Source organism: Rhinatrema bivittatum, chromosome 5 (assembly GCF_901001135.1).
Source record: "Rhinatrema bivittatum chromosome 5, aRhiBiv1.1, whole genome shotgun sequence".
Lineage (NCBI taxonomy): Eukaryota > Metazoa > Chordata > Amphibia > Gymnophiona > Rhinatrematidae > Rhinatrema > Rhinatrema bivittatum.
In genome coordinates this window covers 197,242,548-197,258,426 of record NC_042619.1, presented here as the reverse complement: position 1 = coordinate 197,258,426, position 15,879 = coordinate 197,242,548, and the positions used below count along the sequence as shown (strand labels likewise).

Below are 15,879 nucleotides of genomic sequence, written 5' to 3'. Positions count from 1 at the left end.
GCTCAGCCTTCTCCAGTAGAGAAGAGTGCCCTTAGGACTTCTATGGATTAAGCAGGCACTTTATCTATTCCAGATGTTTCATAAGCTGGAAAATGGTAGCAGATGTTTAATCTCTCTCCTGGAAAGACTTGACCCTGCTAAGCCAATCAAAGATAAGAGTGGACCAATACTTCCTGTTTTGATGCTGGAAATGCTTGCCTTGCATACAGAAGCAAAAGCAAATTCTGGTGCGAATCCCATATAGGGATATGCCAATATGCTTCTGCCACATAATATTGAGTGAAATGCTTCCATATGAAAGTCAGAGACCCTTATGCACTTTTTGACACCCTTGAGGCCTAACACTGGACAGGAAGAGCCATCCTTCTCAGAAGCCATAGCCTAAATGGAGTACACCCCCTTAAGCCTTGTTCCCCCCATAGGGACTACAGCAATGGCTAGAAGCCCCTGCAGTTTTATCTATGTGGCCTTTTTTGTATCACTTTGCCTGGAAATTAACATGGGGAGATCCATTCTGCATAGAACTGTAGCAGGTATCTGCCTATGGAAACCTCTGTAGAAGGGACCCACTGAGTGTCCTTGGGACAGGCAAGTTGAGCCTGCAGTTGCCAAGGGGACAATCCTAGATTTTTATTTTTTTTTAGGGCTAAAAAAGGGGACTGAGAAATTGCCCTCCTGGTTTGCTGAAGTACATATCTGCCTGCTTTGAATCTGCAGAATTCTCCAAGGCATGGCACCTTGGGCCTCAGGCACCTGCTTGTAGCCTATCTTCTGAAGTCTTGGTTTACACTCACCGAGAACCTTTACAAATTTTTTAAAACTATTTTACCAAAAGGAAGACCTTCTTTAAAAAGGGGGAAGATTTGTATAGGTGGGCTTTGGACATGGCCTCTGCTGCCCCTTATGGAGCTGCGGCAGCCTCCTTGCCACTAACCCCGAAGCTATCCTGATGAGGTCATATAATGTATCTGCTATAAAGGCCATTCTGGATTGTCTGCTTGCTGTATTCTCAGAATCTGATATTTTCCATACCCAGCATGCTGCCACCACACTACAGGGCTTTTTCAAATGGAAGCCTGCAAGGCTATTGCATCAAATTTATTTATTTATTTCGGTGCTTTTATATACCGAGGTTTAGCAGTTAGCCTTCACCCCGGTTTACAGTAGAACAACTTATTACATCGAAACCAGGACATGGAACATCGAGAGGTAGAGAATACATCGAACTGGTAACAGAGAAACATAGAACAAAAAACTTAAATGCTTGAACAGGGTCACGGCATGTTTAACTTAAACTTTGCATTGCAGGAAAGCACTGGGAAATGGGTTCACAGAGAACAAAAGTACAAGGTACAAAGTACAAAACTCTAGTGTAGCTTATTGAGTTCATCTAGGAAGGGAAGTTCTGGTGGAGGGGTAATGACATTTAGCCCACGCCGTCTCTGAACGTTTGGCTAAATAACCAGGTTTTCAGTTCTTTTTTGAAGGATTTGCAGTCGAATATCGATCTTAGGTATTGAGGTAAGGTGTTCCATAAGATTGGGCCTGCAATTGAGAAGGCTCTGTTTCTTGTACTCGTGAGTTTCGCTGTTGGGAGTGATGGTATGTCGAGAAATAGTTTGCTTGCAGATCTGGTGTGACGTTGAGGTTTTTGTTGATGTATCATGTTGCTGAGTGTGTTGTTCTCAGTTTTGTATAAGGCTATACTATATATACTATATATATATATATATATATATATATATATACACTATATATACTATAGTTAGGGTCTTGAATTCGATCCGTTGTTTGATTGGGAGCCAGTGAAGACTTTTTAGCACAGAGGTGATGTGTTCTGACCTTTTTTTGCCTGTTAGGATTCTGGCTGCGGCATTTTGTAGTAGCTGGAGTGGTTTTAGTGTAGATTTGGGAAGACCTAATAAAAGCGAGTTGCAGTAGTCAGTGCTGTTGAAAATTAGTGATTGAAGAACTGTGCGGAATTCCTGATGGTGGAGAAGTGGCTTTAGATTTTTCAGGACGTGCAGTTTATAGAATCCTTCTTTGGTTTTGGTAGCGATGTTCTTTTTTAGGTTGAGATCTTTGTCAATCCAGATGCCGAGGTTCTTTGTATCATTTTTTATCAGGATGTTAATGTTGTCAATTTTTAGTGAGTGTGTATTGAAGGTAAGATCTGTAAGATTTCTTCCTATGAGGATGCATTCCGTTTTAGACATGTTTAGGCACAGTTTCAGATTGTTTAGCGTGTTACTAATTGAGGTTAGGTGGTTTGCTGCAGTGGCGAGAGCCTCTTCTAGTGTGTTGGAGATTGGGATGATGAACTGGATGTCATCGGCGTATATATAGTAAGAAATTCCGAAGCTTGAGATGAGGTGGCATAGAGGGAGAAGATATATGTTGAAGAGGGTTGCAGATAGGGCGGACCCTTAAGGTACGCCGGTCTCGAGAGGAAAGGGGTTAGATGAATTGTTGTCCATGGAGACCTTGAAGAATCTGTTCTGTAGGAAAGAGGAGAACCAGTTGAGGGTACTTCCTGTGAGGCCGATGTTAGCAAGGCTTGATAGTAGGCTTTTGTGGTCGAATGTATCAAAAGCCGCAGATAGGTCAAGCAGTATTAGCAGATGGTTTATTTTGTTGTCGAGACCTCTTAAGATTTCATTAGAGAGGTTGACAAGAAGAGTTTCTGTGCTGCGGTTTTTTCTGAATCCGTGTTGTGTATCGTGTAGAATTTTGTTGTTTTCTAGGTGTTCATTTAGTTGAGTCAGAGCTGCCTTCTCGGTCAACTTGGCAAGTAGAGGAAGGTTTGAAATTGGACGGTAGCTGTTCAGGTCTTTGGGGTCTAGGTTCTTCTTTTTTAGAATAGGGGTTATGGTTGCAGATTTTAGTGCGGTTGGGAGCTCGCCCTCTTCGAGAGATTTGTTAACGTGGCGGCTATGGTTGGGGCGATGATATGTGACATTTCTTTTAGGTTGCATGTTGGGATGGTGTCCAGTTCATGCCATGCAGGGTTGATCTTTTTTAGCATTTTTTCGGCTTCGGTGACTGAAATTGGGTCGAATTGTGACCAAGGTGTTATGATCCTTGGTTCGAGTAGCTTCGTTGAGGGTGTGGTGTTGTTGAATGTGTTCGTTATTCTGTTGATTTTATCTTTGAAGAATGGAGCGAGGTCTTGTGTTAGATTTATTGTGTTGGTCGCTGTGGCGTTGTTACTTTTTTCATCTGTGAGATTTTTAACAATGTTGAAAAGAGCGTTTGAGTTATTGGAGGAGTTTTTAATCTTTTGACTGTAGTAGTTGCGTTTGGTGGTCATAATCAGTTTTTTATAGGTGGCCAGTTGAGTGCGGTATCTTTGAAGGTTTTTTGGGGAATTATTTTTTTTCCATTCTTTTTCCGTTTTTCTGAGGTTTGTTTTCATTGATCTTAGATTAGCGTTGAACCAAGGGTTGTTTTTGCTGTTTAATTTTGTCTAGTTTTTTCGGGGTTTATATTGTTAGCGGTTTGTTCTGTGAGTTGGTGCCATGATTGAATTGCACTGTTGATGTTAGATAGGTCTAGGTTAGCTAGTTGTTTACAGAGCTCTTTTTGAAGTTGGTCCTGTTGAAAGGGAGGGCGGTATTTGAAGAAGTTAGATTCGCTTCCGCATCTTGTGTTGCCCGACTGTAGGTTTGACTTGCATTGGATAAGGAAGTGGTCCGACCAAGGGACTGGGTTGGCTGATATGGACATGTCAGTGAAGTAGTGATTGGTGAAAATCAGGTCCAAGGTGTGTCCGGCTCTATGAGTGGGGGTGTTCACTAGTTGTTTCAGATTAAAACAGGAAAGCATATCAAGTAGTGTTTGGCAGCTTTGTGTTTTTGGGTTGATGTCTGTGTGGAGGTTGAAATGAGAAAGCTTGTTTCAAGATCACCTCCATTTTTCTAAGCTGGGGATCTTTTCCTGCTATCAAGCCTTCAAGGGGCCTGGTCATTTTGCGAGCGACCACAGACACTAAAACATCCATTCTCAGTAGGTTATTTTTCATCTCCACTGGTTGCAGGTAGATCTTCACCATAAGTTTGCTCCCCTTCAAACCTCCCTGGGAGCATCCTATTCTGCTAGCACCATGTTCTTTAGTAAAAGGAAAAGCCTTCAGGGGTTTCCAGACTCCTTGCAGGAATGGATCCCCTTCCAAAGTGTTCATCACCCTTAGAATCTGAAATCTTAAGTGTGGTCATAATATTGGAGATTGACGCCAATAAGTCCTTCCTATGGAATAGGCATACCCCTGAGAGTTTCTCTTCTTCGTTGGATTAACTTTGTCCTCCGGAAGGTATGTGGGGGCAGATCAATCCCTCAAGCCCCAAAGGGAAGGACTTCCTAAATTCCTGGGTGAAAGTCTAAGCCCAAATTCAGTAATTCATGGGGCTGCTCTAGGCCTCTTCTGAAGACGTTCTCTGCCCTCAGTAGTGTGAGACACCCCAGGCAAGGCCGGGAGAGGTTTCATCCCTGGCCTTCACACATCATAAAATACTTAAGACATGCAAAAACTGGTGAAAAGGGAGTTAAAAGAAATGTCTTCTTGCTGCTCCATATCCCTCTATGTATAGGACAGAGGGAGCCAGGGCACTTCCTGCAGTTTTTTGGGGGTTTTTTTTGCAAAAAAGAAAAAAGAAAAAAAAAGCTGCTCAGCAGGGTCTGCTCCTGCTGAAGATTGACTCAGCCAAGCAAATGCTACTGCGGTCTGCCTAACAGTGCCTCAGTTTCAATGAAGGAAGAAAAAAAATTATTAATGCCATTGTGTAGGCCGGTCTCACTGGGAATTGCCACGCACTGCAGGGCTTCAGCCCTACCGTGGCATCAGTCTGTGTCCTGCAGTCTATTTTTTAAAAATTAAAATGGCCCGAAAAAGTCAGCATCAATTCGGCAAACCTTTGCTACAGTCTGCGTTAGCTTCAGCTGTAGCAATAATGGAGTTTACATCAGCCTGCTAACCTGTAGGCTATTCACCTCCCTCCCCTCATTTCCCAGTGGAAGGGACTCACCACCTTCGGAATAACCAAGGAGCTGGATGTTTCAGACCTCAACCAATGGTAAAAGAAAATCCTAGAGAGTCGACTTTCTCCCTTCCACCCCCACAACTTTACTCTGTCAAAACAAGTAAGCAGCAAAACTGAAGGGAGACTGAGGGGGAGGAGGGAAGAAAGCAAAAAGGAGAATAAGTGGAGTAGTTCCCTACTCTGCCTAGACTTAAGGATTCCCAAAACTCCTTAGAGAGATGAGAGCCTCTACTAGGGAAGCTCCATCAGACCCCAGGGGAACTAGGAGCAAACCCGAGGTGCCTCAAGCAAGAGAAGGGAAAGGCACAAAAATATTTCCTCTCCCCCCTCGAGCAAGCTACATCTGGGGGGAAATAGCCCTTTAAGGACAGTTGCCCCAGGAGCTAGTATTTCTCAACTAGGCTGAAGCCTCACCAATGTTCTGAGAACTGACTAGAACTTGTCCTCACTAGTCTGCAGTTTATTGGAGACAGGAATATTGCTAATTACTTAGAGCCACACCTCCCCTATAGTGAACATGACGTCACAAGGAAGAAAAAGGTGGTGGGTCTTCTGTATCCATCAACTGTGAAGGAGGGGTATCCCGCAAGTATTAACTGATCTATCAGGAGAATAAGAAATGAAAGACAGACATAATTGGCATCTCAGAGACCTGGTGGAAGGAGAATAACCAATGGGCCAGTGCTGTATCAGGGTTAAAATTATACCAAATTGATCTTGGTGGTGTGCCACTTTATGTTGGGGATGGCATAGAGTCTAACAGCATAAAGACCCTGCAGGAGACTAAATGCACAGTAGAATCCTTATGTATGAAAAATGCATGTGTGACTGGGAAAGTATGGCAGAGGGGGAATACTATCATCTTCCAGGCCAAAATGAACAGACAGATGATGAAATGCTAAAAGAAACTAGGGAAGCTAACAAACTTGGTAGAACAGTAATGGGAAATTTCAGTTATCCCAATATTGACTGGGTAAATGTCACATTACGACATGCAAAGGAAGTAAAATTTCTAGATGAAATAAAATGACTGCTTCATCGAGCAGCTGGTCTGGAAACTGACAAGAAAGGGAGCCATTTGAGGCCTAATTCTTAGTGAAATGTAGGATTTGGTACCAGAGGTAACAGTGATAGAGCTGGTCAGCAACAGTGATCTTAGTGCTATCAAATTTGATTTAATGACTGGAAGGAGGACATTAAGTAAATCTACAACTCTAGTTTGTACAACTCTAGGAAGTGTCGATAAAATGAGTAAAATAGAAAAAAACAAAAACAAATGTGAAGCTAAAAAAGTTACGTTTATGTCAGGTGTGGTCATTGTTTAAAAATACATTCAGTACTTCATAGCGTGAAAAAAACAGGGAAATTCAAGGAACAGCAATTCACGAAGCACTTTTCCCTCACACCCATACACACTTAAAAGTAGCCATCATAAGACACTACTAGTCCCAAGACCTTCATTGTCTTATAAATAATCATTTGGCATACATTTGTGCAAAGAGAATTTTTTGAAACTTTTTCTGAAATGCATATAAAACTTATCTTGCTATTAAGCAAGCATGATGGCTACTTTTATCGAGTGTGTATTGGTGTGAAGGAAAGTGCTTTGTGAATTGCCATTGTTTAAAAATACCATTTGGAAACCCAGTCCAAATGTATTCCATGCATCAAAAAAAAAAGGTGGAAGGAAGGCCAAACAACTGCTAGCATGGTTAAAAGGTGAGATTAAAGCTTTCATTATAGCCAAAAGAACTTCTTTCAAAAAACTGGAGAAAAAGGATCCATCTGAAGAAAATAGGAGAAAAGCATAAGCATTGCCAAGTTACATGTAAACATTGGTGGGCTAAAAAAAAAAATCTGGAAAAGATGCTGGCCATAGAGACAAAAACTCAAAATAAAAAACTTTAAAAAACATATCCAAAGCAAGAAGTCTGTGAGGCAGTCAGTTGGACTGTTAGATGATCAAGGGGGTTAAAGGGGCACTTAGAGAAGATAAGGCCATTGCTGAAATTCAAAATGAATTATTTGCTTCGGTGTTGACTAAAGAGAGGATGTTGGGGAGATACCTGTACCAGAAATGGTATTTAATGTTGAAAATTTGGAAGAACTAAAACAAATAACAGTGAAGCTGGAAAATGTAATAGGGCAGAGTGACAAACTAAAGAATAGCAATTCACCACAATCTGATTGTTTACACCTCAGAGCTCTGAAAAATTAAAAAATGAAATAGTAGATCTATTACTAGTAATTTATAACCTATTAAAATAGTCTATTGTACCTGAAAGAATGGAGGGTGGCCAAAGTGACCTCGATCTTTAAAAGACCAGGGAGTGACTTCAGTGCCGGGAAAATCTATTCTAACAAAATAACAGAACATATAGGAAGACATGTTTTAAATAGGACACAGCCAACATTGATTTACACAAGGGAAATCTTTATCAACAATCTGCTACATTTTTTGGAAGGGGTTTGACAAAGTCCCCCATGAGAGACTACTGAGAAAAATTTAAAAAGTCATGGCATAGGAGGCAATGTCCTATTGTGGATTGAATGGAGAAATTACTTACCTGATAATTTCATTTTCCTTAAGGTAGACAGATGGACTCAGGATCATTGGGTTATGTGCTCTCCTGCTAGCAGATGGAGATGGAGTCAGGTTGCAAAGTTGATGTCACCTTAGATATACCCCTGTAGTGACCTCAGCCATTCAGTATTCTCTTCAAAAGAGATTGTGGACATACTATTGAGAAGCTTGAATACAACTTAACGATTAAAAACTTGATTAAAAAACTGGTGACCGTAACTGTACTCAACCAAACATAAGCATTGGATCCCGGCAGTATTATAGATGCCCTGATATAGGGATAGGGCGTTGGCTTATCGGTAACCTCTTGGAATCAAGGTTCACCTCATGGGCGATTACTTGGCACAGTTCATGGGCAGCCATGGGCAGGATGCTGAGTCCATCTGTCTACAGTGAGGAAAATGAAATTATCAGGTAAGTAATTACTCCACTTCCTAGCATGTAGCCAGATAAGACTCAGCACAAAAAGCTACTCCCAAACAGGGTGGGAGGCTGCCCACGATCTGGTTAGCACTGCCCTTGCAAAGGCTGCATCCTCTCAGGCCTGGACATCCAGGTGATAGAACCTGGAGAAGGTGTGCAAGGAAGACCACGTCGGTAGATGACAGGAGACAGTAGCTTAGCTTCTGCCCAGGATACTGCCTGGGCTCTAGTGGAATGAACTTTAACCTGAAGGGGTAAAGGCTTCCCTGCCTCTACATAAGCTCCCGTGATCACTTCCTTGATCCAGCGAACTATCGGGCCGATACAGAAGGGGCGGTAGAAAGAGGTGCGTTAGTGTCGGGCGCACCCGCGTTTGCCGCACGCACAGTCTGGATCACATACCGCTCGATACTGTATTTAAATGGCATGCAAATGCAAGCTGCGTCCAAGAAGCGCAATCCATTTTACTGTATAGGCGCTATACAGCACCTATACAGTATCCCGGGTGCGCTGGTACCTGTCATTTCAAATGACATTTGAAATGACAGGTACCAGGAAGTGGATACAGGAGAAGGGCTGACTGACCCCCTAACTCCCCCCAAACTTTCTGCCAGCCCCCCGCTCACCTGCCCTGGCCGCGTCCATCTCCCGCGCCAACAGCTCCGCTTCACTGCCTGACCCCCTAACTCCCCGGGACTAGACCGAAGTGAATCGGGCAAACTTTCCGCCAGCCCCCACTCACCTGCCCTGGCCGCGTCCATGGGTGCCGATCTCCCGCGCTGACAGCTCCGGAGCAGCCCCAGTCCTCTCTCCCCTCTTCCCGGGGGACAGCCGGCGGCGAGAGCAGCTTCAGCAGCCCGGGGCGGATCGGGCGCTCCCCATGGCTCCCTATTCTCGAAAAGGTAATGAGTGCACGCCGTGACCTCTGACGTCCAGCCAGGCGCTCAGGTCACGGTGTGCAACGTCCGAGGTCATGGTGTGCACTCATTACCTTTTCGAGAATAGGGAGCCATGGGGAGCGCCTGATCCGCCCCGGGTTGCTGAAGCTGCTCTCGCCGCCGGCTGTCCCCCAGGAAGAGGGGAGAGAGGACTGGGGCTGCTCCGGAGCTGTCAGCGCGGGAGATCGGCACCCATGGACGCGGCCAGGGCAGGTGAGCGGGGGCTGGTGGCAAGTTTGCCCGATTCACTTCGGTCTTGTCCCGGGGAGTGAGGGGGTCAGGCAGTGAAGCGGTGCTGGCTAGGGCTGCTCCGTGGCCCTTGAAATTTCATCTCTGCTTGCCTGACGCTCCACACTAACGCAGGGGTAGGGGTAGGCGGTAAATTAGCAGGTTAAACGCGTGGCAAAACTGCAGGTTTAAAAAGCGATAATCGGGGCGCGCATTACTGTATGGGAGGGAATAGCTAATCCGATCGTTTACATCTCGTATACATGCCGCGGGCGGAAAGGGTTACCCGTTGATTTAAAGAGGCGGTAAGGATGGGTTAAAAGGGATAGTGAAGCACAGGTTGGACTAAAGCGGCCAAATTTTGAGTAGAAAGAGGGTTAGAAGCAGGGTAACCGCGGCCGCACTTCACTGTATTGGCCTGTGAAGCTGCTTCACCTTGTTTCTTTCCACCATGAAGAACAAACAAGCTGCGCACCAGTTCTGAACATTCCAGATACCATACTAGGGCCTACTGACATTTAAGTGGCGTAGGAGGTGGTAGTCTTCCATGTCTTTGAGTCTATCTAGGGATAATAAGGAAATGAACTGGTTCAGGTGAAACTCCCAGACTACCTTTGGCAAAAAGGAAGGAACGGTGCGAAGCTGTAACGTTCCTGGAGTCAACCGCAGGAATGGCTCCCGACATGAACACTCCTGTAGTTCAGAGATGCGACAAGCCGAGCATATCGCTACCAAGAATACAGTCTTCAGTGTTAACCGGCATAGAGACAGACTGTGCAGCAGCCAAAAGGAAGGCCCTGCTAAAAAGTCCAAAACTAGATTGATGTTCCATAGGCCACTTTAAGGGTGGTTGGAGGTGTTTAACTCCTTTTAGGAAATGGGCCAAGTCCGGATGTGTCAACAGGCGGGCTCTGTTTACCTCACCTCTGAAACTAGAGAGAGCTGCCACCCGGACCTTCAAGAAGTTGAGGGACAACTCTTCATTTCAGGCCATCCTGTAAAAAATTCCAGAATCATAGGGGATCTTGGTCATCCAAGGGGGCACCCCGCGTTTCTCGCACTAGGCCTCAAATATTCTCCAGATCTGCACATATGCAAAGGACGTCGAGAACGTCTGTGCATGGAGAAAGGTGGCGATTACTGCCGCCGAATATTTATGCTTCGTCAAGCAAGTCCTCTAAAGGGCCAGACCGTAAGACAAAACAGAGTTGAGTCCTTGTGAAGGATTGGACCTTGTTGGAGAAGGTCCCTGTGTGAAGGGAGGCATAGGGGGCTCTCTACCAGAAGCCTCCGCATGTCTGCAGACCATGAGTGTCTGGGCCAATCCTGGGCCACCAGAAGGACTAATCTTTCTGTGGCTTTTGATCTTACGAACGACCTTGCCCAGCAGAGTCCATGGAGGGAAGGCATACAGTAAGGTCTGGACAAGGGAATCGATCCCTTGGGAGTGCTGATCTCTTCTGCGACTGAAGAATCGGGGGACCTTTGCATTGTGAGAAGTGTCCAGTAGGTTGATGGATGGGAGGCCCCAGCGATCTACCAGGAGCTGGAAGGCTTTGGTCGACAAAGCCCAACTCTCCCTGCTGAAAAAAAGTCTGCTTTGACTATGTTTTTTCCCATGATGTGGGAGGCAGAGATCCCTTGTAGATTTAACTCTGCCCAGTCCATATGGGGATCTATTTCCATAGACACTTGGTGGCTTTTGGTTCCTCCCTGGCAGATGGATCGCCTGGTCCTGGAGTCTGTGGCTGAATTGCAGATTCACTAAATCTGACAGCTCGGGTTTCCAGGCGGTTTATGTTCCAGCATGCCTCTTCCTCGGTACATCACCCCTGGGTTGTCAAATCCCGACAGTGAGCTCCCTACCCTCATAGGCTCGCATCTGTCGTGATGACTAGCCAGTTCGGTGGGGACAGGCTTACACCCTTGCTTAGGTAAACTTCCTATAGCCATCACTGGAGCATATTTCCATTGGTAGGTGGAGGCGAATCGAATAGTCTTGAGACAGTGGGTTCCAACATGACAGCAGGGAGCGTTGGAGTGGATGCACGTGTGCCCTCACCCATGGTACTACCTCTAGGGTTATCGCCATCAGGTCGAGGACCTGGAGATAGCTCCAGACCCTGGGGTCCTTCTTGAGTACAATGAAATTGATGGCATAATGCCTTGTATTTTCCTGGAGTTAGAGCCCTCAAACTGAGAAGCCTTAACAAATTCCACTGCCAGTGGCAAGGTGAGATCATTAACATGTCCCGAGGGATGCTGCAAAATTCCAGCGCGTAGCCTTCTCATAAGATGTCTAGTACCCATTTGTCCGCCATGATCTCGACCCACCGCTCACAGAAGAGGGATAGTCTGCCCCCTATCTCCTCGTCCCTTGGATGGGCTGGCCAAACTTCATTAGGAAGTTCAAGTTGAACCTGAGCCCAAACCAGTTCCTCTTTTTGGTTGTCAGCTTCGAAAGTACTGAGACCTTCCCGAGGGTTGAGATGTCTGAAATGATGAGTTTCTGTAGGGCTGAAAGTGTTGGGAGCCCTTGGCCCGACTCCTAATATGGGCGAAGGGCGCTGCAACCTCTTTTTCTTATCTTCTGGTAAACGCGGCTAACTTTTCCAATTTGCTTCCGAATAGGAGGGATCCATTAAAGGGCATCTTTGCCTTAGAGGTCGCGTCTGCTGATCAATTTCGCAGCCATAGGTGTCTTCTGGCCGCTACGACTGAGGCTACTCCTCTGGCCAAGGTACGCACTAGGTCAGAGCTTGCAATCAGCTAGGAAGGCCATGGCGGGTTCCATTGTCTTTCTGGAATGCGCCCCTGAGATATCTGCCTTGCACAAGAGAAGCAGACACGAGTGAGCCACCAGGGCACAACAGGAAGTGATCTGCAGTGTCATTGCTGTCACGTCAAAGGTTTGCGTAAGGATGGACTCCAACCACCTCTCGTGCATATCCTTCAAGGCTCCTCCTCCCTCTCCTGGGATAGTTTTTTGCTTTGAAACGGCACAGACAGGGCGTCCACTTTTGGGAAACACAGGCATTCTCTGGCCGCCAGGTCCAGAGGGTACAACGCCTCCAATGCCCGACCCTCCTTTAAAACTGGCTTCCGGGGCATCCCACTCCAGGCCAATCAACTCCTGGATGGCTTCCAACATCGGAAAATAGCAAGAAGCTTTCCGTGGAGACACCAGGATGGGATTCTTCTTTGGTTCCAACATAGGGTCCTTGCTGGGAACCATCAGTCTTCAGGGTCTGGGAAACCAGGGCTGGCAAGTCATCTCTGGGGAAAAACCGTAGCATTGTCTGGTATGGCTCCAAGCCTGGAGGGATTTACCCATCCTCCAATGAGTCTGCATCCCCTTCGTCGTCTGTGGTGTCTGGATCCCTGTCAGGGATACCCTTGGTGAGGTAAAGCATGCTAATAGGGCTCTGAGGAGAAGGCCTTACCGGCTGGGGCTCAGACCGGGCAGGGGCAGCAGCTGACTGCACCTGAACAAAGGCTTGAAGGCCCTGAAAAAATTCCACTCAATAAAAGGTCACCAGGACCATACCTAGCCCAGGAGGAACTGGGGTAGGTGCTGCTGAACTTCGCTCTCCCACGGAGGACACAGCCCCACGATGCTACCTGATAAGGTCATGGCTGATCCGTCCTATGACTGGGAGGGACCAGGCTTGAAGAAATTCTGAGAGTCCAGCCCTCCCTGGGCCTCCTCACAGTGCTGACACAGGAAGGATTCTAGGTCAGACTGTGCAGCCCTAATATGGCAGGCAGCACAAAGAGTGCCATTTGTGCTTCTTTGTTGCTGGAGTCATAGTTCACTGTAGCTTGTGCTTTCAGCTGGCTAGCGCTTGGACTCGAGCACGGAAGTATAAGCATCTGGTTGTCTGCGAATGAATGCATGTACTTATGTGCACAGGTGTGCGTGTATGTATGCGTGCGTTAGGCACATAGTAGGGCCGGCTCACACCGCGCGACTGACAGTCTATAGGGAAAAATGGCACTACACCAAACCACGCACAAGATGATGCCGCCATGGCCTGCCATGTGGAGTGCCCACCAAGCCTGAAGAGGAGTCTAGCCTATCAGAGGGCTGCTCAGCCTGCTCAGAAACCCCCTTCCCTTTCCCCAATGGGATCGGGAACATCATCGGTATGGTGCACCAAGCAAGAGACCAGAGGAAAGACTTACCGGAGCCCTTCCACGTGTCTGAATTGGAGGAGTCCTACTTTTACTTACCTGGGCTCAGCACTTACCGTCTGAGTACAGACGGTTTCCGGCTGCAGGGGGAGGGCTTAGGCCGCCACTACTGCACTTGGCTTCCTCAACCCGCTGCCTTTCAGCTGCTTCAGCAGCAAAGTTCACACTGGGAACTGGCTACCAGACCAAGACACACTTCTGAGGGATCTTGGAAATCGCCTCAGGAATTCTCAACTGGAGGAGGGACCATTAGGTATCACCGCAGGAGAGCGGGGCTCAATATTACTCCAATTTAAAGGTAAATTTTCTTCTTCAAACAAGTACTGCAATCTCACTAAACACCAATGCTGGTGTGGGGATAGCATGTCCACATCTGCTGAGAGACGGAGAGATACTGAATGGCTAAGGTCACTGAAGGGGTAATATCTAAAGTGACATCAGCTTTGAAACCTGACTCAATCTCCATCTGCTAGCAGGGGAGGACATAACCCATTGGTCCCGAGTCCATCTGGCTTCAAGCTAGGAAAAAATGGTTAAGAGACAGGAAACAGAGCAGGACTAAATGGTCATTTTTCTCAGAGGAGAAAGGTAAACAGTGGAGTGCCTCAGGGATCCATACTGGGACCAATGCTTTTTAATATATTCATAAATGATTTGGAAAGGAGAACTTAGATGATCTAATTTGCAGATGATACAAAATTACTTCGAGTTGCTAAATCACAAGCAAATTGTGAAAAATTGCTGGAGGACCCTGTGAGACTTGAAGACTAGGGATTGAAATGGCAAATGAAATTTAATGTGGACAAGTGCAAAGTGATGCACATAGGTAAAAGTAACCCACACTGTAGTTAAGACAGTTAGGTTCCATATTAGGAATTACCTCCCAGGAAAAGGTTCTGAGCATCATAATGGACCATACTTTGAAATCCTTGGCTCAATGTGTGGCAGTGGTCAAAAAAGCAAATAAAATGTTAGGGATTATTAGGAAAGGAATGGAGAATGTCATAATACCTTTGTATCGCTCCATGGTGAAACTGCACCTGGAACACTGTTGGAATTCTGATTGCACTGGAAAAGGTGCAGAGAAGAAAATTCAAAATGATAAAGGGGATGGAACAGTTCCCTTATGAGAGAAGGCTAAAGAGGTTAGATCTGTTCAACTTGAGATGGCTGGGGGGGGGGGGGGGGGTTTATATTATAGAGATCAATAAAATCAGAATAGTAAAAATAAACATGAATCAGATATTTACACTTTCAAATACAAAGACTAGGATATACTCCCTGAAGTTACTAGCATACTTAAAACAAATCCTAGAAACATTTTTTCCACTCGAGGTACAATTAAGCTCTGGTATTCATTGCTAGGAGATGTGGTTAAGGCAGTCAATGGAGCTGGATTTAAAAAAAGGTTTGCACAATTTCCTGGAGAAATCCATAAATTGTAACTAACTAAACAGATTTTGGGAATAGTCACTAGTTATCACTGTGCATTGTTAGACACTGGGCTTGATGGACCTTCAGTCTGACCCAGTATGACAATTCTTATGCTGTGTTCTAAACTTACCAAAACATGCTTAGCCTAGAAAAGGGAAGCGGCAGGACAGGGAATCGGTGGGTGGAAAGGCAGCCAGTACAGTTGGGGGAGGCCTCGACGGGTACCTCTACTCTGACGGGAAGGACGCATTATAGACCACACTTTCCATTACCTTCTCTCGCTTATCCCAGCTGTACTGCTTTAGTTCCCCATCTGGCCGCCGCTGTTCGATAGCAACATTGGCGCTGCCTGCGGCTTGCTCCTTGCTCTCGCCTTTTCTCTTTCTCTTCGCGCTCTTGGAAAATAAGCAACCCATGATTCTGCGGTCCCTACACCCTCTTCTATCCGACGTGGAGACACCTCAAGTTTATCTAACATCCAGAAGAAAACAACAACAGCTAGCGCACTCCCTAGTCAGCTGCTGCCGCTTCAGTAACTACTACAGAGGAAAAACCTAAGGCCGAATACAAACCCTTTATAAAACAGCAGCCAGCTCCCACCTGCCCCAACATTCTTTGCGCCTTACCGCATGTTTATGACTAGTGACCCAGCTCCCCAGTTCTGCCAATCAAATTGCGGTATCCATGCGTCCAATCTACGTGGATTGACGCCGAGATACAAGAAGCTTTATTGCTATGACAAAGTATACGGGTGCTGCAAATCTTTTGTGAAGAGGGCTTAAATGACATAGTACAGATTTTCCGTAGAATGCGAAAGGTGTTTTGAATCTGAGCCCAGACTTTTTCAAATTTTAAGCATTTTGCTGGAGTCATTTGTATAAAATATTATTTAATAATGCATCTGCTTGCAGGTTTGATAATTTTTTCGCAGAGCGCTTTATTAGGCTGGATCTCGTGACTAGGGAGAGGAGGGAGCAATATCTGGTCTTGTTGCCCGTTCATCCACCATAGTCTTTCCAACTCCGGGAGCAGACTGCGCCTG

General features: G+C 45.9%; 1 protein-coding gene across 3 annotated transcripts in view; it reads right to left on the bottom strand.

The window, feature by feature from the left end:
* RP2 (RP2 activator of ARL3 GTPase) overlaps positions 1 to 15,478 on the bottom strand; it is a 97,593-nt gene extending 82,115 nt beyond the window's left edge. Inside the window, exon 1 of one of the 3 annotated variants that reach the window (XM_029603063.1) lies at positions 15,110 to 15,478. In XM_029603063.1, coding sequence (XP_029458923.1) covers positions 15,110 to 15,253 — 144 coding nt within the window. In that variant the 5' untranslated portion in view covers positions 15,254 to 15,478. The remainder of the gene's footprint in view (positions 1 to 15,109) is intronic. The other 2 variants (XM_029603062.1, XM_029603064.1) reach the window with 2 other exon arrangements.
* Positions 15,479 to 15,879: the final 401 nt, after the last annotated feature.